Source organism: Schistocerca nitens, chromosome 1, assembly GCF_023898315.1.
Source record: "Schistocerca nitens isolate TAMUIC-IGC-003100 chromosome 1, iqSchNite1.1, whole genome shotgun sequence".
Classification (NCBI taxonomy): Eukaryota; Metazoa; Arthropoda; class Insecta; order Orthoptera; family Acrididae; genus Schistocerca; species Schistocerca nitens.
The window spans coordinates 1007899567-1007925290 of NC_064614.1; the positions used below are offsets into that span (position 1 = coordinate 1007899567).

General features: G+C 39.4%; 1 protein-coding gene across 2 annotated transcripts in view; it reads left to right on the plus strand.

Moving 5' to 3' along the window:
- LOC126195560 (protein abrupt) overlaps positions 1-25724 on the plus strand; it is a 137861-nt gene that overhangs the window by 64135 nt on the left and 48002 nt on the right. For both annotated transcript variants that reach the window (XM_049934196.1, XM_049934187.1), the window contains exon 3: positions 21509-21685. In XM_049934196.1, the coding sequence (XP_049790153.1) occupies positions 21509-21685 (177 nt within the window). The remainder of the gene's footprint in view (positions 1-21508; positions 21686-25724) is intronic.

Sequence of the window (25724 nt, forward strand, 5' to 3'; positions counted from 1 at the left end):
TGCCATTGCCAGTCTACATTTTATATCCTCTCTACTTCGACCATCATCAGTTATTTTACTCCCTAAATAGCAAAACTCCTTTACTACTTTAAGTGTCTCATTTCCTAATCTAATTCCCTCAGCAACACCCGACTTAATTCGACTACATTCCATTATCCTCGTTTTGCTTTTGTTGATGTTCATCTTATATCCTCCTTTCAAGACACTGTCCATTCCGTTCAACTGCTCTTCCAAGTCTTTTGCTGTCTCTGACAGAATTACAATGTCATCAGCGAACCTCAAAGTTTTTACTTCTGCTCCATGAATTTTAATGCCTACTCCGAATTTTTCTTTTGTTTCCTTTACTGCTTGCTCAATACACAGATTGAATAACATCGGGGAGAGGCTACAACCCTGTCTCACTCTTTTCCCAACCACTGTTTCCATTTCATGCCCCTCGACTCTTACAACTGCCATCTGGTTTCTGTACAAATTGTAAATAGCCTTTTGCTCCCTGTATTTTACCCCTGCCACCTTCAGAATTTGAAAGAGAGTATTCCAGTTAACATTGTCAAAAGCTTTCTCTAAGTCTACAAATGCTAGAAACGTAGGTTTGCCTTTTCTTAATCTTTCTTCTAAGATAAGTTATAAGGTTAGTATTGCCTCACGTTTTCCATCATTTCTACGGAATCCAAACTGATCTTTCCCGAGGTCCGCTTCTACCAGTTTTTCCATTCGTCTGTAAAGAATTCGCGTTAGTATTTTGCAGCTGTGACTTATTAAACTGATAGTTCGGTAATTTTCACATCTGTCAACACTTGCTTTCTTTGGGATTGGAATTATTATATTCTTCTTGAAGTCTGAGGGTATTTCGCCTGTTTCATACATCTTGCTCACCAGATGGTAGAGTTTTGTTATGACTGGCTCTCCCAAGGCCATCAGTAGTTCTAATGGAATGTTGTCTACTCCCGGGGCCTTGTTTCGACTCAGGTCTTTCAGTGCTCTGTCAAACTCTTCACGCAGTATCTTATCTCCCATTTCGTCTTCATCTACATCCTCTTCCATTTCCATAATATTGTCCTCAAGTACTTTGCCCTTGTATAAACCCTCTATATACTCCTTCCACCTTTCTGCCTTCCCTTCTTTGCTTAGAACTGGGTTGCCATCTGAGCTCTTGATATTCATACAAGTGGTTCTCTTCTCTCCAAAGGTCTGTTTAATTTTCCTGTAGGCAGTATCTATCTTACCCCTAGTGAGACAAGCCTCTACATCCTTACATTTGTCCTCTAGCCATCCCTGCTTAGCTATTTTGCACTTCCTGTCGATTTCATTTTTGAGACGTTTGTATTCCTTTTTGCCTGCTTCATTTACTGCATTTTTATATTTTCTCCTTTCATCAATTAAATTCAATATTTCTTCTGTTACCCAAGGATTTCTATTAGCCCTCGTCTTTTTACCTACTTGATCCTCTGCTGCCTTCACTACTTCATCCCTCAGAGCTACCCATTCTTCTTCTACTGTATTTCTTTCCCCCATTCCTGTCAATTGTTCCCTTATGCTCTCCCTGAAACTCTCTACAACCTCTCGTTCTTTCAGTTTATCCAGGGCCCATATCCTTAAATTCCCACCTTTTTGCAGTTTCTTCAGTTTCAATCTGCAGATCATAACCAATAGATTGTGGTCAGAATCCATATCTGCCCCTGGAAATGTCTTACAATTTAAAACCTGGTTCCTAAATCTCTGTCTTACCATTATATAATCTATCTGATACCTTCTAGTATTTCCAGGATTCTTCCATGTATACAACCTTCTTTTATGATTCTAGAACCAAGTGTTAGCTATAATTACGTTTTGCTCTGTGCAAAAATCTACAAGGCGGCTTCCTCTTTCATTTCTTCCCCCCAATCCATATTCACCTACTATGTTTCCTTCTCTCCCTTTGCCTACTGACGAATTCCAGTCACCCATGACTATTACATTTTCGTCTCCCTTCACTATCTGAATAATTTCTTTTATTTCATCATACATTTCTTCAATTTCTTAGTCATCTGCAGAGCTAGTTGGCATATAAACTTGTACTACTGTAGTAGGCATGGGCTTTGTGTCTATCTTGGCCACAATAATGCGTTCACTATGCTGTTGGTAGTAGCTTACCCGCACTCCAATTTTTTTATTCATTATTAAACCTACTCCTGCATTACCCCTATTTGATTTTGTATATATAACTCTGTAATCACCTGACCAAAAGTCTTGTTCCTCCTGCCACCGAACTTAACTAATTCCCACTATATCTAACTTTAACCTATCAATTTCCCATTTTAAATTTTCTAACCTACCTGCCCGTTTAAGGGATCTGACATTCCACGCTCCGATATGTAGAACGCCAGTTTTCTTTCTCCTGATATGATGATGGCTGCCTTTAAATGATATAGGAATGTACTAGTATGTGAGAACAGTTATGCAAAAGCTAGTGGCCCACCGTGCATTGCTGAAATATGATGGGTATGTTCATCTACATCAGGAACAAGTTTTGGAATCCTGATTAAAAGAAAAGAAAGAAAGAAAAGGATTGCTTATGATAGCATATGGAATTATACACAATATTTTGCCTCTAACAAATAGTAAAACCTGACTTGAATATAGTGTTACTTGTAGAAAACCATACCAAAAATCCTACATAAGCAGGGTATGTCTGTTCTGTTAACTAAGAAAATATTTTGAGGAACTATTTTCATTTAATTTTATTATCATTTTAGTACTACAGTCAAATAAGTGACAGTGGTTTTTATTTCTTGTGTGTACCAGTAGAGTACAGAGACCAGTCTCTAAAAGGAGACTCATCTTGATGCACTGCTGTAAGTAAATGCATAGTTGACGTCAACATTGTATTTGAAGCAAACTAGGTGACTTAACATACACTTACTGTTCTTATTTGAATTTGTATTTATGAATGTCACAGGCTGATACCAAATCAGGTTGAAAACATACACAGGTTAGTAATTTTAGCAATTGTTTTTAATGCCCATTGATGACAAATGCTATATATCACTGAATATGGGTTTAACACAACAATGAAGCACCCATTGTGCACTGTAAAGAATGTTATGTAAAGACAAGCAGATTTACACGTATGGAAATAAATGGAAAAAACACATCCCCCCCCTCCCCCCCCCCCTGAACAAACACACACACACACACACACACAAACTGTGGCATTATGGTAGTGTAACATACTCTGAAGGATAACACAGCTTAGAAATACGAGCTATACTATCCCATTCCTTCTCTATGTGCGTCTCTATTGCCCACTGCTTTTCCTATTGGTGAGGGGTTGACTTTTCTCATAAAACTATTTGTAAGTAGCTTTATTGACAATCATATACCAAAGCAGGATTACTCTGCTAGTGTTACAAGAAAGTTGAATGTGGATTGACTGTTAGTGCAAGTTGTCTCTGACCGTGAATATAAACAAATGTAATGTATTGTGCTTAAATAACCGAAGATGCAAATTACTGTCCAATTACACTACCGACAGTAAACCACTGGAAACGTTAATAATTGCAGATGATGGGCTATGACTCTTTGGAAGAGTCTTAACGAAATATAGTTCACCCATAAAAGAAATGGCGTACAAAACAATTATAAAACCATGTCTTGACTATTACTCATCAGTCTGGAACAGTTACCAGTTTGGATTAATAAGAAAGAGAGAACAAATAAAAGGTAGTATGTTTCATCACAGAATCATTTTGCCTGCACAAGAGTGTTTCAAAGATGTTCATCAAGCCCGAGTGGCGGATAATACAAGAGAGGCATTATCTGTCACTGAGAGGTTTACTGTTGAAAATCCAAGCCCATTTGTTTGTTACACCTTGCGGAATGAACACTTGAGGAATTAGAGCTCATACTGAGGTTTATCGACAGTTGTTCTCATGAACAGTGATGGGAAGGGGGAATTGATAGCAGCACCAGAAGCACCCTTCTCCACACTGTAATGTGGGTTGTGGAGTACCGAAGTGTAATTAAATTCAGATATCGGCAGAGGACCTGTAAAGAAGATGCATAATCTATAAAAATGGGAGTTATACTTAATATTTTTTTCCTGTTTTTCTGTTAATCAATGCCGAAACAATGCTCAGTTTCCACTTATGTTTGAAAACCTATTTTAACTAATGTGAGCAAGCATTAGATGAACAGCTTAAACACTGATACAGTGATTATTAAACAATATGCGCTATCACTGAAAAATAACATAGAACATGGTGGATGAAGCTCCTGGAGAAATTGTAATTGTACGTGACTTAATGACAGTGTCTGAAATCGGTCAGTAGAGAGGAGAACAACAGTGAGTAGATACAGGAAGCCCACCATAAATAAGAGCATTGTAGGTTTGTGTCAACTGTCTTAATAATGGCAGATACAATTTTCCCATACAAGAACATCTATCTATACACGAGAAAGGACACTAGCCAGAATTAATTCTCTATTGTACACTGCATTTTAGTGAAGAAGGGTCACTTAAAGGTGGTAATTGGTTGTAGGGTCTATTAAGGCATTAAAATAGGGAGTGACATCTATTTACTGGTAGATACAATGAAAATATAAGAAAGGGGAAAAGGAAACAACCAAAGAAGGATAAAGAAAAAAACAGACGTAGAGGATAAGGTCGAATGAGATGTGTTTACACAAACTGTAGATTAGTTGTCCCGTGTAATAGGGGAATGCATTACTGAAATATATCTGGAAGTAAAATTCTTCCAACTACCAAAACAGGCACATGGGACAACAGAAGTCTGCATATGGAGGAAAAGGATGAGCTGGTGGAAGAATAACATTCACAAACGAGGAGGAACCCTGGATGATTGGTTTGGGAACAAAAGATACTGCCATTTGTGGGATGCAAGGAACAAAGACCAAAAGTAAATGATCTTGTAAAAAAAAAAAAGCCAAAGCATGCAAAAAATTGGTTGAGAAAATGGCAAAGAACTTAGAATGAGCACCCCAAGTGGGCAGAAAATACAGTACAGACTGTTGCCACATACAGGAGACTTGTGGTTTCCTCCCTGCTCTCCAGAAGTTTCAATACCTATTTTTACAGAATATGAAACGTAAACTGATGCAGTCATCCGGTCTGTCGAACTTCTATTGTGCTATGATCCAAAATAGCACAAGTCATGAAAACTCTAGACTGTTATAATTAACTGTGAGTGGTTGTGTTTGTTAAATCTGCAAAAGCCATTGTTGGACCATGTCATTGTTTCATACTCTGTTTGTAAGGTGGTGAATAAACAAGTTAGATGACTACCATGTCCTGTATTTACTTCATGGGCCCCTCAATGTACAAGCTCCCCAGTTAAGTTGATCGCATATCAAGTACATATCATCTCATCATAATATAGTGCAAAGTCTGATTTATTATCCTGGCTATGGCCATCTGTAAAACAAAAGAATTCTCCTTTGCTGCTGTCTTGTCTCTGGAATAACATTCCCTGCACTTGAAGCTTCATTCAGTATCCTAGTACATTTAATAGAAGTTGAAGCACTTCATTTAGTCATCCTCATTAGTTTTCCCTCAAAAATTACCACACACAATCATTTCTCTGTGTTAAACTGTGAAGCAAATATTCACTTCTTCCAGTTTTACTTATTTTTGTTTTTGTTTCTGAGTTGCATATTTTTGGCTTCTCTCTGTTACTTGGGTACTGCCATGTTCCTCTTTCTCTCCCTGTCCCATCTTTTCCTCTATCACCTCTTGTGTCATATGGATTGCTGCCATGGTGCACAGTGTAAATCTACCTGCTTATTTCTCTCTATCATCATAGTTTCCACAAACAAATATAAACTAAGTTTTCTGCAGTTACATGTTTTCCATGTTTGTGTCACAAGTGTTTCTGAGTGTTGGATTCTATGCTGTATGTTACACCTCTTATGAAGTGTGTCATGAATGTACTGTAAAATATGAAAAAATACTCTCTTTGATGTAAGGAAGGACAATTAAATAAAAAAGTACACTTTTGAAATTAGTAGAAGACGAGCAGGGAGACATACTATCATTTGAGACAGAAGTCTGGAGGGAATACTACCATGAGTTATTGAATTTGAGCAATAAAGAATCATATATAGAAGAGGAGAGAACTGGAACTTAGATGGCCATTAAAAAGCTAAGAAGTGACAGAAAAACAAGATCTTTCATGGTGTTGTGTTGTATAGTATTTATTGGTCCTTTTGTCTACAAAAGCATCTTTTGCATAAAACATTCAACAAGTCAGATTATAAGTACACTTCTGAAAGTCATTTCTAGTCATACGAATTTAAGGTTACAATAAAACGCTTTATGCATTAGATATTTATATAGCACACTCCATAAATTTAAATATACTTCAGTGAGTAAAAGCAGTGATGCAATAAATATGACTTTAGAGTTTTTCCAAACGTTCTGACCTCAGTATTAGCTTTTTATGTTTTCGGGAAGAAACTTCTTGGCAGATTAAAACTGTGTGCCGGACTGAGACTCGAACTCGGGACCTTTGCCTTTTGCAGGCAAGTGCGCTACCAACTGAGCTACCCAAACCCGACTCACGCCGCGTCCTCACAGCTTTACTTCCGCCAGTACCTTGTCTCCTACTTTCCAAACTTCTCAGAAGCTCTCCTGCGAAGGTTCAAAAGGGCCTCTGTTTCTACTGTTTGTGAGGAAATCACTCCACAGATTATAAACTCACAACCATTTTATTTACGTTATTTAGCAATGACTCCATTTCGATTAAGAAAAGTTCAAAATTTCCAGATGGTAATTGGTAAACTGTAGCAATAACCAGGTTGAACTGAATAATTTCAATAGCTGCAATTTCATAGTATTTTTTGACATTTGTTCCAGTTAAGTCAGGCAGGGTAGTAAAATTTATATTTTCCTTTATGTAAATTAGCATCCCATCCTGTTTGTTGTTTTTCCTGTGTTAGTTAGAAGACAAAACGAATTTATTTATTTTCATATTCTCAATTAATTCTGGATTTGTCAGTGTTCAGAAATGCATAACACTGAGATATCTTTTAGTTCATCAGTAAACAGTGTGTTAATTTCATTGGTCTTATTACGCAGGGATTGCACATTATGGTGATAAAATTTTTAGATCAGATGTATTCATGACTTGGTGTTGAGAGCCATATTTTCAGCATCACATACCTTTAGTTTAAATTAGTATCGCTGTTTGTATTGTCTTTTTGTATTTCTTTCTTGCTCGTTTTACTTTCCTCACTGTTGTCAATAGGACGTACAGGAAACTGACAGTTATTCTATTCTTTAAAAGTCTCTCATTAATTATTGCACTGACACAATCACAGATAAACCTTCTCTTTTCATAGTTTAAATGCATTCCGTGCTTCATGTGCAGATTTCCACGCAGCTTACTTATATCTAGTATATCACACTTGGATATCGTGAAAACTGTTTCCTTATTTTGAACTTTTTTTTCAAATTTCTTTGTTCACACACGAACTATAAATTAGATTGTGCCTATGAGGCAGTGTGGCAACTACTGTATTTTTGCATTTGTTAACTTCTAGAAAATTCTGCAGAGCTTTCACACAAACCTCAGCTTCATTTTTTGCCAAATCATTCGAATCCCGTTATAGTTTTAGGCACGAAGCAGTCACGTGACAAGGGTGTCAAGAGTTGAACTGTAGAAGAGGGGAGGAAATTGGGATCAGTCTTGCTTTATATAAGTTCAACAAGGACCTATATGCAAACTACAGAAACTACATGAGAAATGAAAGATCTTCTACATTAATTATGACACAAGGAGTCTGGTTAGGTTATAGCTTCAGTTCCCAAATTTTTAAAATATACGATGTAATGAAGGCACGTAGCAACAAAGTCAGAAAGCTGGCCACTTAAAATTACCAGACAAAACATTTTAGTTGACTGGCTTATTTTTTGTAGATTGCTTGTTAATAGTGGCCTCTTGTGAAAAAGTTGAAGAAGAATGGAGCTATGATTATAAGATAGGGGAAGAAGGAGATATCATCACAGTTGAAAATACGTCATTAGAATGGGTTTCTAAATTTAAGTGCTTTGCCTGTATCACCATTACAGGTGGAAGAAGAATTAAGGGAAATATTCGGGGCATCAGACCATCTGTTAAGTGGTCAGACAGAACTTCCTCAACAAGAGACAGACATAAGGAACAAAAATAGATATTACTCAACATTAATAAATGGCTGTGAGCTTTGGATGGTGAGTTAAGCAAACAAAATGTTAGTGCCAAGCAGCAGAAATGAGATACTAGCAGAAGATAGAAAACAAGATGAGGTATACCTGGGTCCAAAATACGGCCATTTTAATGCAAAGACTGGAGAAGACTATTCATGAGCAATAACTGTACACGTTTGGCATTCCTAGCAAATAATTATCTGCCAACGTAAATGTGGGAGGTAAGGGAAGAAGGCAAGAAAGGACATGAATGGCCAAGAAAGTCTTGTAAACGTAAGAAGTACTACAGGCCAGTGGGGAAAGGGGCAGCAGTGTGAAACAGATATAGGAAGAGATGCATCAGTGAGAGAGGCAGTAGTGTAGATTGAACTGTGGGTAGCAATTTTGACCCTAAATAATGGATTCTCTCTCACCTTTCTCCTGCAAAAAAATTGCTTTTGATATTTGTGACATGCAAAATTATTCTGTGGAGTATAAAGAAGTCTTCTTGGAGTTATCTTTTGATAATAAGTATTTTAAATACTGTCTCTTTTTTCCTTTGTATTATTTGTTTTACTTATGATTAAGCTTGAGGGGATGAGGACGGAGGGGGGAGCAGCATAATCTGTGATAAATAATATTACAGGAACTGTATGTTTGTCATTCTTTTGAGGTTGTGTTTGTAAAAGCACCAATTTTGATTTCAGTTTATGTGCTGTCGTTTATTTTCTCTATTACTAATACAATCACAGTCTGAATTAAAGTTTTCTGTTCTTAAGAAATAAAGAACATCCTTCAACTTTTTTTATTTGTCAGCTCACTTCTAGGGGGAAAAAAGGCCTTATTGACCGGGAGACCTCAGCTCAGTTATTTGGCCATCTGATCCAAAGTCTTCCTATTTGCCACTTTGGCAACTTGCGCATCAGTGAAGATGAGATGAGATGAAATGAAATGATTAGTACAACACAGACACACTGTCCTTGGGTGAAGAAAATCTCCGACCCAGCCTGGAATCAAACCTGGGACCCCGCAATCAAGAAGTGCCCATAATAACCACTAGACTCACAAAAAGGGACATTATAGCTAGCTGTGTTCAACAGACCTTTTATCCAGTCATTGTATGTCAATGTTGCATTTCATAATAATGGATAAATAAAAGTTATCAAAGCACATAAATGTTTTTTTCCAGCTGCAAATTATATGAAGAATCAAAGTGACATTAAGTAGGCAAAAATAGCGCTGATATTTACGTTTATATCCATGTTAGAGATGGTTTCTATTAAGGGATTTAGTGAATAAGTCTGTATCCTTACTTATGTTTTTTCCTCTTACGTAAATATGTGTTCGAGAGATACAGTGGTAGAAGGAAGCAAGTATGGAAAAAGCGAAAACACAATTCATAACTATTCCTAATATGATGTAGGAAAACTGCTGGGATTCAAAACATCTCCAGACATCTTGGAATGGATAAATACAGGTCCTGTATGTTTTTAAGGGGAATCTTGTACCATTCTTCCTGCAAAGGCAAGTTCAGGTAACGATGATGGAGGCAGATAGCAATCACACACCCTTCTCTCTAAAGTAGATCACAGACGCTAATTAATATTGAGATCTGTTGACTGGTGGCCAGGGGAGATGTGACAATCATCTTTGTGCTCACAAAACCAGTCCTGGACAAAGCGAGCTATATTAAAGGGTTCTTGCAGCCTTGGAGAAAAGCATCACCATTAATGTACAAAAATTCTACTATGGGGTGGACCTGATCAGCCAAAATTGTTACATAATCCTTTTCAGTAATACAGCCTTGCAGATTAATCATGGGGTCCAAGGAATATTGCAATATGGATGCCCAAATCATCACCAAACCCTTGCCATGTTTCACTCTTGGCACGTAAACTAGGCCAGAACCTGGAAACAGTGTGCAACAATACTCATCTGACCAAATTACTTTCTTCCATTGCTCAAGTCCAGGTTTTATGGTTTCAGCAATAATTTTTATATGCATTTGCGTCACTGATGAGTGGTTTTAGAATTCTAGCTCATCCTGCAAATCCTTGCTTGTGCAACTCCCTCCATGTTGTTTTGGTGCTGTGCAACATTCATTTCTGCAGGGACTTTTGCAACACTGCTCTCTTATTTTTCATAACAACCCTCTTCAATGATCATCTGCTATATTCACTCAGAACATACTTTCATCAACTTTGTGACTTAGTAGGTGACAAAGCTTTCCCTGTATGCAGTATAAATCTTCTATATGGTGCCTCTAGTAACACTAAACACTTGGCTACCTCTGTTACAGAAACAACCACCATACAAAGTCACTTAGCTCCAACAGAATGCACTCACACTTCACAGAACACTTTTCTGACCATGAATGACATTTGCAGCCTATAGAGGACATTGCACACGTGCCTTTTTGATAGTCAATTCCTTCTACTTTATAGATGAATCTAGAGACTGTTAAGCCAGCTTAAGTCATAATGTCTGTTAGATTTTAGTTTTGACAGCACTTGGTCACAACAGTCAAGATTAGGTATTTTGTGTATGATAAATTTATTAATAGTGCATAACAATGTTTAATTCTGACAGCATGCTAATTCTGTAAATATTAGCTGTTCCAGTTTACTACATTGCATTCACCTATTTCGGCAGTCTCCTGACAAATGATCAGGGTAGTAAGTATTATATTCAAATGTTTTAAGTTTTTACCGTACACTTTCTGACAAGTTCCACACCCACGAGAATCATCTCACTTTTTGGGTCTATCGAACAAAAAGTGAATCTAATATAATCAAAAACATCAGAGGAACCTGCAGACTTGACTAGCCTCTGCATTGGTTTTCAAGCATGCATTTCTAGTGGTTTTCCATAATTTGGCCAACCCTTGCAGCTTGTCTAAGTTAGGTTGTGTTCATGTTTGTCTGATGCATACCTTTTTACACACACTTGATAACTGTTCGACACACTACCGTTGTAACGAGGTACTGTTTCTGATGATGACTCGTAAGAGCAGAGGCTGGTAAACTGTTGTAAATCCATCCAGCATGGTCAAGACAATTATGTATAAAAAGGTTACAAGACTGTATTAATAAAAAGTAGAGAACCAGTAAGTGGTGGTTTTGATTCTTTGGGTGTTCTACATAGTCTCCCCCTCCCCCATTTGAGTACAGTACCCAGAATTTTCATAAAACCATGTGAAACTGTCAGGAAAGTCCTCCTTTCGGAAGTTGTTTAACTTGCGTGTCACATTGGCTTGAGTGTCAGATATGTTGCCAAAGCATTGTTCCTTCATGTGTTTGTCTGCACTTTGTCATTTTGTGGTAGTTCATATTGATAATTGAGTGGTAGCTTTTGTTACTGCAATAGGACATCAGAGTCCACCATTTTCATCTATGAGTTGACACAGCTTCTCATAAGAAGCCCTTTTTTTTAAAAAAAGTTTCCTTTGTGTCTTTAGTTTTAACTACAATGTTTCATGTGTGCCTGTGTGCTAATCAGTCACTGTTCCACACTTTATTAAGTATCCAAAGTTTATTTCTGGCATCATTAGTATCGATAGGAACTGTGATTGCTGTGTTCAAATGTCAGCTGAGTTGGCGACTCTTCGCTCACAGCTCCAGACAGTGTAGGCTTTATTCATGTACTTGAAGCTGTTGCCAATGAGCATCACTTTGGGAGGCCAGACTGTCCGCAGTGAGGTTGACCCCTCACCCGTGGTCGAGTGGGAGGTCATTCCTGACATGGCAGACAGTGAAGGACTTTTTCCAAGGGGGCCAATTAGAGGGCCTCCCCAGGTCGTCTGATGAACAGTTTTCACTCACTCTCTTTGGCTGACAAAGATCATGAGCCAGATACAGTCACTTGCCCTGTGCAGAAAAGCCTCTTGGCCTCCAAGGTCTGGACATTCTTGGAGGGTGGGATTACTGGTAGTTGGAGCCCCAGTGTTAGGTGCATAATGAGGTCCTTCAGGGATATGGCTGCCAAGGAGGGGAAGGAATCCAGTGTGCACTCTCTCATTTTGGGTAACTAGTTCAAGTGGTAAAGACTGTCTTGCTTATGGGATGGAGGCAGAGCTCACTGTCTGTAGCTTTGTCGACAGAACCAACTGTGGTCCTTTGGTACAAAGCCAAATGGAGGATCTGGATCGGAGGCTCCGGCGGTTCTGCGACCATTTAGGCTGCTGATTCCTTGATTTTGGCCATAGGTTGGTGGGCTTCCACATCCTGCCTCGTAGGTAGGGGACCGCTACACACAGGAAGCGGTAATACAGGTTGGGGGGGGGGTTGTGTGGAGGGCCCAGGCAGGCTTCTTAGGTTAGAGGTTCCTGTGGAAAACTACATAAAAGGTGTCAACCTAAAAGGGAGCATGGCAATTCCAGGACGAAGATAGAACTAAACAGTCAGTACTGTAGTTGTAAATTGTCATAGCTGCGTTGGGAAGGAACCAGATCTCCAGGTGCTAATAGAAAGCACTGAAGCTCAAATCATTATAGGTACGGAAAGCTGGCTGAAGTCAGAAATAAGTTTGGCTGAAATTTTTATAAAGGACCTAATTTATTCAGAAAAGATAGATGGAATATAGATGGTGGTGTAGTGTTTATTACTGCCAGTAATAGTTTACCTAGCACAAAAATTGAAGTAGATAGTTTCTGTAGGTTAGGATGGGTAGAGATTGTATCTGACAACCAGAATAAATTAATAATTGGTTCCTTTTACCAGCCGCACCCTGCACCCTCAAACTCAGATAATACAGTTGCTGAACAGTTCAAAGGAAACTTGATATGTTGGGGAAAATAAATGTTTAAAGTTGGTGACAGGCGTAATGCATCATCCAAAATCATACTGAATGCTTTTTCAGAAAATTATTTTGAACAATTAGTTTGGGAGCCCACTCAGAGTGTAAAGGGTTGCAGAAACATACTTGACATCTTAGCAACAAATAATCCTGAGCAAATAGAGAGCATCATAATGGACACAGGCATTAGTGATCACAAGGTTCTTGTAGTGAGACAGAATACTGTAACATCCAAACCCACCAAAAATAAAATACATACATTTAAAAAATCAGATAAAAATTTGCCTGAAGCTTTCCTAAGAGACAACCTCTACTTCTCTTATCTGATAAGCATAGACCTAGAATTCAGCTCCCATTGTACCCAGAACACTGTTGAAGAAGCAAAGAAAAAAACATACCAAATTTAAAAGAACGTTAAATCCCGAAGATTGACAGAGTTTTACGGAAGATCAAAATCCAGTGCACATGTCAATGCAAGGTGCTTATAATAGTTTCTGCAATGAAACTGTCTTGAAATCTGACAGAAAACACAAAAAGGTTCTCATCGTATCTGAAGTACATGAGTAGCAAGCCATGGTCAATATCTTCACTGCACAATAATAATGGTGATGCTACTGATGACAGTGCCACTAAAACAGTTACTAAACATAATTTTTTGAAATTCCTACACCAAAGAAGATGAAGTAAATATCCAAGAATTCGAATCAAGAACAGCTGCCAACATGAGCAACTTAGATGTAGATATTCTCAGTGTAGCAAAGCAGCTTACATCACTAAATAAAGGCAAGACCTCCATTCCAGATTGGATACCAGTCAGATTCCTTTCGGAGTATACTGATATAATAGCTTCATACTTAGCAATCATATACAACCTCTCACTTTACCTGAAGACCCATATCACTAATGTCGATTTGCAGTAGGAGTTTGGAATGTATACTGTGTTTGACCATTATGAATTACCTTCAAGAATATGATTTATTGACAAATAGCCAAAACATGATGCAGATGCAGAAAATATCATTCTTGTGAAACACAACTAGCTCTTTTTTGTGCTATTGATAGGTGATGTTAAATTTATTCCATATTTCTAGATTTCTGGAAGGTTTTTGACAGTGTTCCTCACAAGCAACTGCTAATCAAATTGTGTGTCCCATTTCTGCAACAGCAGTTTGTAGCAGCTGACAGAAAGTCATCGAGTAAAATGGAAGTAATATCTGGCATTCCTGAAGAAAGTGTCTGCAGTTTCCGATCGAAATAAACAATTTAGGAGACAATCTGAGCAGCTCTCTTAGGTGTTTGCAGATGATGCTGTCATTTGCTGCCTTGTAAACTCGTCAGATGATTACAATCAGTTGCAAAATGATTTCAGTGGGAGACACCTGTATTGTGCAAAAAGTGGCAGTTGACTGTAAATAATGAAAAATGAGTCATCCACTCGAGTACTAAAAGGAATCCACTAAATTTCAGTTATATAGTAAATTAAACCCATCTAAAGGCTGTAAATTCAATTAAGTATTGAAGGATTATAATTACAAACTGAATTTTATACCGAACTACATATAACTGAAATTGGAATGGTCACTTAGATAATGTTGGGGAAAGCTGACCAAAGACTGCGATTTAATGGCAGAACATTTAAAAGATGCAACAGGTCTACTAAAGAGACTGTTTACACTATACTTGTCCACACTCTTCTGAAGTATTACTGTGCGGTGTGGGATCTGCATCAGATATTATTGACAGAGGTCATTGAAAAAGTTCAAATAAGGGCAGCTAATTTTGTATTATCACAAAATAGAAGAGAGAGAGTGGCGTTAATATGATATTCAAATTAGCATGGCAATCATTATAGCAAAGGCATTTTTCATTGCAGCAAGATCTTCTTGTAAAATTTCAATAACCAAAATTTTCCTCAAAGTGTGAAAATATTTTGTTGATCATCACAATAAAATAACAGAAATCAGGGCTCACATGGAAAGATTTAAGTGCTCATTTGCCCCGTGCCCTGTTCGAGAGTGGAATGGTAGAGGAATAGCTTGGAGGTGGTTTGATGAACCCTCTTCCAGGCACTTACTTGTGAATTGCAGAGTAATCATGTAGATGTAGATAACATCATGTCTCACCACCCATGTTAATTTTTTCCAATCAGGTCACAGCAGGTGCCTACACTTCATTGTTTTTATTCAGGAATCAAGGTGTATGGGACAAACTTAGCACACTCTTTACTCTTCTTCAAGAAATTCTGAAAAGCGTCTTGAACATTTGGACAACTTAACACTTCAAATGCACATATGTTGTTTACAGTTGCTAGTTCAAGCTGCCACCATAGTTTCTGTCTGACATCATTGATATACCAGGAATAAAATCAGTCTTAGAACTTTTTTAATGGATGGTGTATGTTCCAAAATAGATCGCCTGTTACACTTTGGTAATGCCAATTTCGTTATTCATTCTGAAGTAGATTGATTAACTTTTTATCACCTATAGTTGGTTTTCACTTGTGAGAGGTATCACTCTCTCTTTATTTTCATTTCTTTTATGTGACTTTACTATGTTTATTGCACCCCAAATTGTTCCACTTGTTTCAACAGTATTTTAATGTACAGTATTTTAATGTAGCACTTTCACTTTCTTCTCTTGAGTTTTCTTGTAAAATGTCCATGAAAATTTGGTTTCAAGTACATTCTAGGTGTTTCATGGTATTCAGAAAAGTTCATGCCATGAAATGCCCCGGGTATAGAAGAATGACTGTTATAAAATATGGTAGCAAGAAGTATTGTTCTGAAATATTTGTGGATACAGAATCCTCCCTTTTCATCTTCACAGAGTAGTGGTTCCATTTATGCACCAGTCCTCCTCTCAGAATCCTCACTCCACCACTACCCCCCCCCCCTCCTTCCTGGTTTATAGTTGCTTGCAATTCCCTTGATCTAAAACTGTCTTATTACAAAGAAATTCATGTTCTGTTGGAGAAAGCCATATTTGGTTCATAACCTATGTGCGTGCTCTTGAAATGAGTTGTCCAATTGCTCAAACACATTCAGTTGGCCCATAGCAGACACCTGTTGCTGTTTTGCTAAAAGTGTCCTTCATGCACTTCATGATAACTGACACATATGTGTGCTGAAGTTCTTCAGTAGACAGAGACTGACTACAAAAAAGCCCATTATTCAAAACAAAACTGCTAGTTATTTAAAATTGCGAAGGCTGACTTTGCTGTACCACAGTGATGCTTTATAGCATCCAAAATACAAAGTGCATATAAATATTTGGTTTTTAATGTGCAAAATCTGCTTCAATCATACTTCCTGGTTATTGTAGTCATCCTTTGATAACAGCACATCATTTGAACTGTTGCATTTGAATGATTTTAATATTAATAATAATATTAATATTACATAAACATTGTGCACTCTGCAGATACTGGTGGTCAAATGTTGTCACACTACAGGACTACTAGATTTCTGGCATGGGATAACGTCAGATGTTGTCATTGTGTGATGGTGTTGTCATATTCTTTCATAGACCAACGTTTCAGCTACTATTGCAAGCTGCTATGTAGATTGCCACCACTGGCTGTGAGAGCAAAAGACTATGTCACTGTTCCTTGCTCCTTATCTACCAATGCAAGCTAGTATAAATGAAGATGAAGACTGCTGTGGATAAAGAATGCAGTCACTGTCTCACAATGCAGAGTCGAGTGACGTTTATGAAAAACTGATATGAGGAGCAGGAGGAAATGAGACTATAGGAGATGTTTAAATGTTACTCATGCAGGAGAAGATACATCACACTGAAGAAAGCCAGTTGCAACCGTGGCCAAAATATTGATCTATAAAATTCCATAACAACAAAGTCACATACCCATAAAAATTTATTGAAGATGATAAAGTTACCTAGACATCCACAACAGAATTTCATTTTACAAAATACTATATGATAGCTATCATGCTCAGAAGGTTTCACACTCATCCCCATAATTGACTGTTGTTTTAGTATTAAAGTGTTGGTGAGAATTCATATATTCCCAGGCAAAATTGAAGGCGAGAACCATTCACAGCCGAAACCTGTACAATACGGTAAGGGAAGATCATTTCAGAAGTCTTGGTTGATCAAATATACATGGCTAGAACATGAAGCATCGACTGAAAAAGTTGTTTGCAGAACCTGCAAAGAGGCGGATGCCAAAAATCTGTTATAATTTTCTTCAAAAAAAGAATATGCATTTACTCCCATAGGGTTTTCTAACTGGAAAAAGGCTTTGGAAAAATTTTGTCTTCATGAAAATATGTTATGCTTAAAGAAGGTGTTCTGAAACTAAATTCTATAACTAACCAAAGAGTGGCCTCCCAATTGAATGAACAGTTAGATAGTGAAATGAAGAAAGGCCATTTAGCTCTTGAAACAATTTTTACTACCATGCAATTTCTACGCCGACAAAACCATTTAGAGGGCACAAAGAAGTAAACTCGTTTTTTTTTCAATTGTTGGAACTCCAAAAGAATGACATACCTGAGTTTAAAGAGTGATTATAGCATTCTGGGTATAACTGGATGTCCCACGATATTCAAAATGAGATAATTGATCTACTAGGAAAGTCCGTGTTGAGAAAGGTATTGGATTCAGTTAAGAAGACTGAACATTTTTCTATTATGGTTGACGAAACAAGTGATTCGTTGATTCACGAACAAGTGTCATTTTGTACTTGTATTGTCGATGATTTCTTAATCATCAACAGAGACTTTATTGGCTTATATGAGACCCACATCACTGAATCACAAACTCTGTTTAGTACTTTAAAAGACCTTTTTGCTCATCTTGATTTGTCAATGGATAACTTACGAGGGCAGTGCTATGATGGTGCCTTAAATATGAGAGGTAAGTTCAAAGGACTAAAAAAGATAGTTTTGGAGATACAACCAAAAGCACATTATGTGCACTGCACTGTTCACAGTTTAGACTTGGCAGTTGTAGACAGTCTCTGCCATCTTACGTCTATGAGGGATATTATGGCTTTAGCCAAGGCCTTAATAAACACCATAAGGGAATCTAACAAAAGGATGGGACTTTTCAGAAGCATACATTGTGAGAGCGCCAACGGCAAAGCTGGTCTGTAATCCCTCTGCCCAACTCGATGGACTGTGCGAGCTTCTAGTATCTTGAGAATATTGAAAAACTTTGAAGAACTTCTAGAGTTTTTTGAAACATTTTCTGTGGAGGACAAAACAGAGGCAGGTTACAAATGTGCAGGCTACAATGTTACAGTTCAAGACTTATTTCTTTTTATATCTCTATTGCCATGCAGTGAACCCAGTAGAGGATGTCAGTGAAAAAATTGAATGCCCTCATCTAAGTGTTGCTGATCTGTAAAAAATATGAGGGCTTGATTTGTATATTGAATGGAAGTCGTGATAGTTTTGATGACTTTTGGGAATTGTGTTTAAAAGAAAAACCTTCACAAGTTGATGATCCTTCACTTCCTCGGAATCGAAGTATACCAAAGAAGTATGAAAATAACAAAGCCAGCTCACCGCACACTTTCGAAACCCCAAAGGAATACTACAAAGCTGTTTACATTGAAGTTTGTGAAATGGTGCAATCTTTCATTACTGAGCGGTTTGCTTCAACTGGACTCACACAGCCCATTGCAGCAGAACAAGAATGCTTGCTTTTAGTAAACAGAGGTGAAACAAATATGGAAAAAATTTTTCAAAAATGACTTAGACATTGAGAGACTGCGCTTATGCTTGAATATGTTAGCCGATATCGCTAATAAAAAACAACTGGTCTTTAAAAAACATGTGTGATGTAAGAAAGTACATTACAAAAGAGCCTGCATTTGGATAAATGTTATGTGAAGTAGTGAAGCTTAAGCTTCTACTGGTAGTTTCAATCACAACAGCAATAGCAGAATGGTCACTTAGAGCCCTTAGACGTCTGAAGTCATATCTCTGATCAGCAATGAGACAGAAGTGATTGAACAACTTGGCTGTTCTTCATGCCCACCGAGACGTTTTGGATGAATTGGATATCCGACCCGTCATCAACGACTTCATATTCAGTAATCCAGTCAGACAGCCGACATTTGCACCTTTCTAAAGACACTGTAGCCCTAATAATGGTATTTAGAGCAATATTAAAAATATTTATAAAATAGAGAATCAAATACATGCATAATGTTAAATTTTCAGTTTCAAAATATTAGTACTAGTTTAGTACTGTGTTGCTATATTACTATAGTACTGTATTAGTTATTTTCAAGTACTTAAATATTTTTAGTGTGTAAGACCCAATTAAAACCCACTATTTATATACTTTTTGAATGAAAGTATTAGGCATACTGTATTAACTTTATTAGCTGTATTAAAGCATTAACGTTGAGATATTGTTTTTATTTAATGAACCCTGAGCCTTATTCAAAGTAAGCTAAAATTAGCTATTTCACTTATTAATTAAAGTGCTATTACTGTGCGACAGCAATGTTTTGTGTTTTATTCTTTTAATGATAGTTTACAATTTATTTAAATACAATTTCAGTCTTTTCAGAGCTATATATTCACTGCACTGTAATAGTCTATAAGCATGATTATCACTGTAAATTAAATAAGCTTTTTACGAAAATGTTTATGTATTGTTTCTTTTTTCAAAGCCAAAAGGTGTGTCAGGCTTGTCGAGTTTCCCAGAGTGTTGAGTTATTGAGAGTCCAGTTTTTGGGGTTCTAATGTTGATCATATGACTCTCAAATGCTTAAAAAAACTTTAAAACTCACTATTTTTCATCTAAATGTATAAAATTTCTGGGGCAAGACCCCCCAGTATGGGGCCCCCCAATATTTTTTATATAAGTCGGCACCCCTTGTGGCCATATAACATAAATAAAAATATTAAATAGTCTTACCGGAGCCAGAAATTTTAGGGGATACCATACCGTAAACTTACATACTTTTTTGTCTAGTAACTGTGATAGTAATGGCATATATGCACTGAAATAAATACTGAATCTTGATTAAACAGTTGCTAATAGTGTAGCATTCTTCATCTCCTTGTGGGGACAGACTTTAGGGGGAAAACAAAGGGGGAGAAACTTATTAATTTTCTGAGTACTATTTCAGAATTGTGGACCATTGTTAAAATAAGATATTTTACTGACTTTGTTGATGAAGTTTTAGCAGTTCAGGTATTCTGCTATTGACAGAAAGCAATATTTTTCACTTCGCAGTTGAGCTTGTGGTGTGTTCTCATCCAAGGGAAATAATGATTTTTCAATTCCAGAAACATGAAATATTCACATCAGTTGTGTGTTTCTTTGCTACTGTGCAACATAATTTTATGAAAGAATTGTAACTCTGTTATCCTTGATGTTATTGAACTGCTTTTTTAATTTTAACAAGTTGACAGTTCGTGTCACGAAGTTGCACATTGCTGCTGGCTGCAATAAATTGATTTGTCCATTGCATAGAACACATTACGTGAATTTAAAAAATGCACTGCTAAGTAACCTTGATTCAATTTGTAATTACAGTTGTTTGCATGATGGCTGCCTTGCTCCTGTTGTTACTGAACTAGAACAAACTTTATGAGATTTGCACATTCATTTGAAACATCTCATAAACTATATTCTATTGACTTCTCGTATGTAGCTGTTTCATGTTGTATACTTGCAAATTTATTGTTCAAAAAAATCATTACACTACTTTCTTGCAAATCTGAGTAATAATATTTCTTCAGTTTGTGAGTCCAAGTATAAATACCATAATAAGTATCTGTTCTTCTTCTTTCCACAGTATAAATCCTCATTTCCTTGTAATGCATTATTATAATAAAAATGAATAGAATACATTCTGAAAAAGCTCTTATTGAATTTTTAATTCACTTTTGCCATAATTGGTACCAAAATATATATATATATATATATATATATATATATATATATATATATATATATATATATATATAAAAAGAAAGATGATGAGACTTACCAAACAAAATATGTCTGCTTGTGCCTGTATGTGTGGATGGATATGTGTGTGTGTGCGAGTGTATACCTGTCCTTTTTTCCCCCTAAGGTAAGTCTTTCCGCTCCCGGGATTGGAATGACTCCTTACCCTCTCCCTTAAAACCCACATCCTTTCGTCTTTCCCTCTCCTTCCCTCTTTCCTGATGAGGCAACAGTTTGTTGCGAAAGCTTGAATTTTGTGTGTGTATTTGTGGTTGTTTGTGTGTCTATCGACCTGCCAGCGCTTTTGTTTGGTAAGTCTCATCATCTTTCTTTTTAGATATATATTTTTTCCACGTGGAATGTTTCCCTCTGTTATATATATATATATATATATATATATATATATATTTCGGACAACATTTTTCATAAGCATGAGTTTCATAGTTACCAATATATATATATATATATATATATATATATATATATATATATATATATATATATATATATTTTTTTTTTTTTTTTTTCGGACAACATTTTTCATAAGCATGAGTTTCATAGTGCTCTCCACAGAGCTCAACACTCTTTTCTTATGAAATCTTCTGTTTTTAGGTGCTGCATCCAATACAACACCCTGTTGTAGTTATACCAGGGACAACATTTTCAGATCTGTGTGCACTTGTAACATTCATGTATAGTGGAGAAGTTAACATATATCAGGAACAGCTTCAGGGTCTCTTAAGCATGGCAGATGCCATGCAGATCAGAGGACTAGCTGAAGTCAGTGGGGTAAGTTATATGTATGTGCTCTTTAGTAAAGAAATTCCAGCAAGCTCATGCTTGTGTGCAAGTCCTCCTCCCCCTCCCCCCCCCCCCCCTCTCCTTCATCCCTTCACCTTAGCCACACACCCACCCACCCACCCACCTACACACCCACCCACTTACACACCCACCCCACACACACACACACACACACACACACACACACACACAGAGAGAGAGAGAGAGAGAGAGAGAGAGAGAGAGAAAGTCAACTATGAGACCTGATCATTGATTTCACCTGTTTAACATTGTGATTGCTTTTGAATGCCCTAAGATGCCACACTGCACTCCTTACCAGGTGCTGTGGACATGTATATATCTGCCTGTACTGCAGATGTGGCTTCTTGCATCACCTGTCTGACCCATGAGTCTCGTGGATGTGTTAGATGCAATACCGCTCTGTCTGCATCTATTGTTATCTTATGTGAAAATGTGAGAACATTTTCAAAATGTACGCAAATCATGTAACTGGGACATGACAAGGGTACCAGCCTGGTATTCATGTTGTTGAATGTGTGAAAACACAGTCAGGCTGACTGGCTCACCAGCCCTCATCATTAATCCATCAGGTGGATCCAGTCTGAGCCGACACGTCTCCATATCTCCCAGAAGCAGTGTGCTAAGGGGTATGACTATCCGGGTGGATTTCTTCTGTATTGGGATTGAAATGCTGTATGCATCATTATTTTATTCTTTGAAGAAAGTGACATACATTGTGTAATAACACTGTTCATGTTTACGTCGCAGTTCACTTGGCGTAGACCGGGACTGTGCCCTAAGCATGCTCGATGTTAACTGACTGGGCACGGCCCGTGCTGCCTGAGTTGTTGTTGTTGTTGTTACACCGGCAGAGGTCGCGTCCGAATTCTCGCGTGCTCTCTGGTGGACGGGACTCTACTTGTGGCAACTACCGTCCGTGACGCACCGTGCTGATGTGCACCTCCCACGATCTTTCTGGTGGCTACTGCACTCCTCCTCCTTCGGGGGGTGCAGCCACTGTGATCCACTGCGTCGGAAGGTGGAGCGTCGGGCAGGAGTGATGACCTCCACATCCATTGGAAGGCCGGAGTCGAGGGGATCTGCCAATCCTCGAGCCGGAACCTTCGAATACAGCTGGAAGTGACCCACACGAAGAGGCCCCTGTCGTCCCACCACTGAAGCCCGGGACAGAACGGGCGACAAGCTGTCGAACTCCGGATCCTGTGCCACCTCGGGAGGGGCAAGACCCAGTGGCGGGGACGATGGGAAATGGACGACCACAGGTGAACCAGCCTCCTGAGAAACCGGGCCTGCGAGGGGGGCCGGCTCTCGCTGGGGCATCTCGAATGATGGCGATGCTGGTGCTGGAGCTACTGTAGGCTGCCAAGGCTGAGAACCATCGCAGTGCAGCAGAGTCACAGCAGGGAGAGGTGGTAACGGCCCCTGAGAAACCAACACGGGTGCCGGCAATGGGGAAGCCGGTGTCCGAGAGGTTGGAGGGTGGGTGCCCAAATGTGGACGTAGCTGATTTTGGTGACGACGTACCACCCGGACCCCTGCCTGCAAGGTATAGAGCCGGCGGCCATTTCGGCGCAGGACCACCGCCAGAATCCAACGTGGATTGCGACCAAACCCACGTGCCCAGACCGACATACCCAGTGGAAAGCCAGGTACTCCATTTTGCGAAGACTGGCGAGGACAAGGCCGGAGGAGGTGCAGCAGAGTCCTAGGTTGGTGCCCATGGAGGAGCTCTGCGGGGCTGCGTTCGCCCATTGGTGTGGTCCGGTATGCCGTCAGGAAAAACGTCAATGCCTCCTCCGCAGGAAATTCGTGCACATACTTTTTCATCTGCGTCTTAAATGTGCGCACCATGCGCTCGGCTTCTCCATTCGATTGTGGATGGAAGGAGGGAGAGCAAACATGCCAAATACTGAAGCGCCTACAAAAATCCTGGAAGATCTGCGAAATAAACTGCGGTCCATTGTCCGAGACCAGGGTGATTGGCAGACCTTCCACAGAAAAGATTTTTGCTAGTGCCTGGATTGCAACTTCTGAAGTGGTTGAGGAGCAGCGAACCACATATGGGAATTGGGAATAAGCATCAATGACAATGAGCCAAAAGCCATTGAGAAACGGGCCCGCAAAATCAATGTGAACACGTTCCCATGCTTGGGTTGCAGGCGGCCAGGAAGAGAACGCTGCCCTGGGAGATGCCTGTTGGCTCGCACACTGGGAACAGGCGGCCACCAAGTGCTCAATTTCTCTGTCAATACCGGGCCAGTACACATTGTCTGCGAGCCAAGGTTTTAGTACGGGAAACACCCCAGTGCCCCGCATGTAATAACGTGAGGACCTCCCTTCGTAAACTGGCAGGAACAACCACGTGAGGAGCTGTATCATCGGTAGCCAGAAGGAGAACTCCTTCCAAGACCGAGAGGGGGTCTCGTAGAATAAAATAATTACGAAGAGGGTCCGAGGCCCGGCCTGGAGGGCGGGATGACCACCCCTGCTGAATGAGGCGAACTACTTGCCGGAGAACCGGGTCAGCTGCCGTTTCCCTGGCGACTCTAGAACTAGTGATCGGGAAGCCATCAACCGCTTGGCGGGATGCCACATCCAAATGAAAACACATAATCTCTTCTCGATCGAACTTAGGATCCAGGCCCACCGGAAGACGGAAAAGAGCGTCGGCATTGGCATGCTGTCCGGTAGGGCGAAAATGAATGTCATAATGGTACTTAGAGAGGAACAAGGCCCAGCGCTGTAGTCTGTGGGCCGCCCTATGCGGAATCTGAGAGGAGGGGCCAAATAACGATATTAACTATTAACGGCTTATGGTCAGTGATTAACTGAAACTTCGTGCCATACAAGAAAGGGTGAAACATGGTAACAGCGTAGACAATGGCCAAAGCCTCTTTTTCCACCTGGGAGTAATGGGCCTGCATGGGACTAAGAGTTTTAGACGCAAACGCCAGTGGTTGCTCGGAACCATCTGCAGTGCGATGGGCCAGGACCGCCCCCACTCCATACTGCGAAGCATCTGTAGCCAGGACCAACGGCTTATGGGGGTCAAAAGTAGCCAAACAAGGCGCTGACGTGAGGAGGCCCTTCAATGAGTTGAACGCTCGCTCACATGCAGGCGACCAATCAAAAGGAACACCCTTGCACAGAAGGCAGTTCAGGGGGCAGGCTATGGTGGAAGCCCTGGGAATGAACCGGTGGTAATAGGCTATCTTGCCTAAAAAAGCTTGTAACTCTTTCAGCGAAGCGGGCCGAGGAAGGTCGACGATACCTTGGACCAAACTTCCTAGTGGCTGGACGCCGTGCTGAGAGATGGTGTAGCCCACATACTCAATGGATGGTTGGAAGAAGTTTGACTTATGCAGGTTGCAACGCAAGCCCACAGACCTGAATTTGAGAAAGAGGGTGCGAAGGTTGTGCAAGTGTTCCTTCTTGCTGCGGCCTGTGACAATTATGTCATCCAGGTAATTAATACAATGAGGGATTGTCGACGTGACATGCTCAAGATAACGCTGGAATATCGCCGGGGCACTGGATATTCCGAAGGCCTACCGCTGATATTGGTAAAGGCCAAACGGAGTGTTGACGACCGCCAGCCGTTTGGAGTCCTCATCAAGTGGTATCTGATGATAAGCCTCCGAAAGATCAATTTTCGAAAAATATTGGCCTCCCGCCACGGCGGAGAACAATTCATCAGCACGAGGCAAAGGATAGGTGTCCACCACCAATTGGGAATTAATGGTGGCCTTGAAATCGCCACAAAGACGTAATTTTCCCGAGGGCTTCCTTACAATAACGAGGGGCGAAGCCCACTCACTAGAAGAAATGGGAAGAACGACCCCTATGGGTGTCAGCCGGTCTAGCTCTTCCTTTACCTGAGAGCGGAGAGCCAAGGGGATCTGCCTTGCGCGTAGAAAACGCGGGCGAGCCGACACCTTCAACGTTAAGTGAGCTTCAAAATCTGAAACACGCTCCAGGCCCTCCTCAAAGATATCTGGAAAGTCTG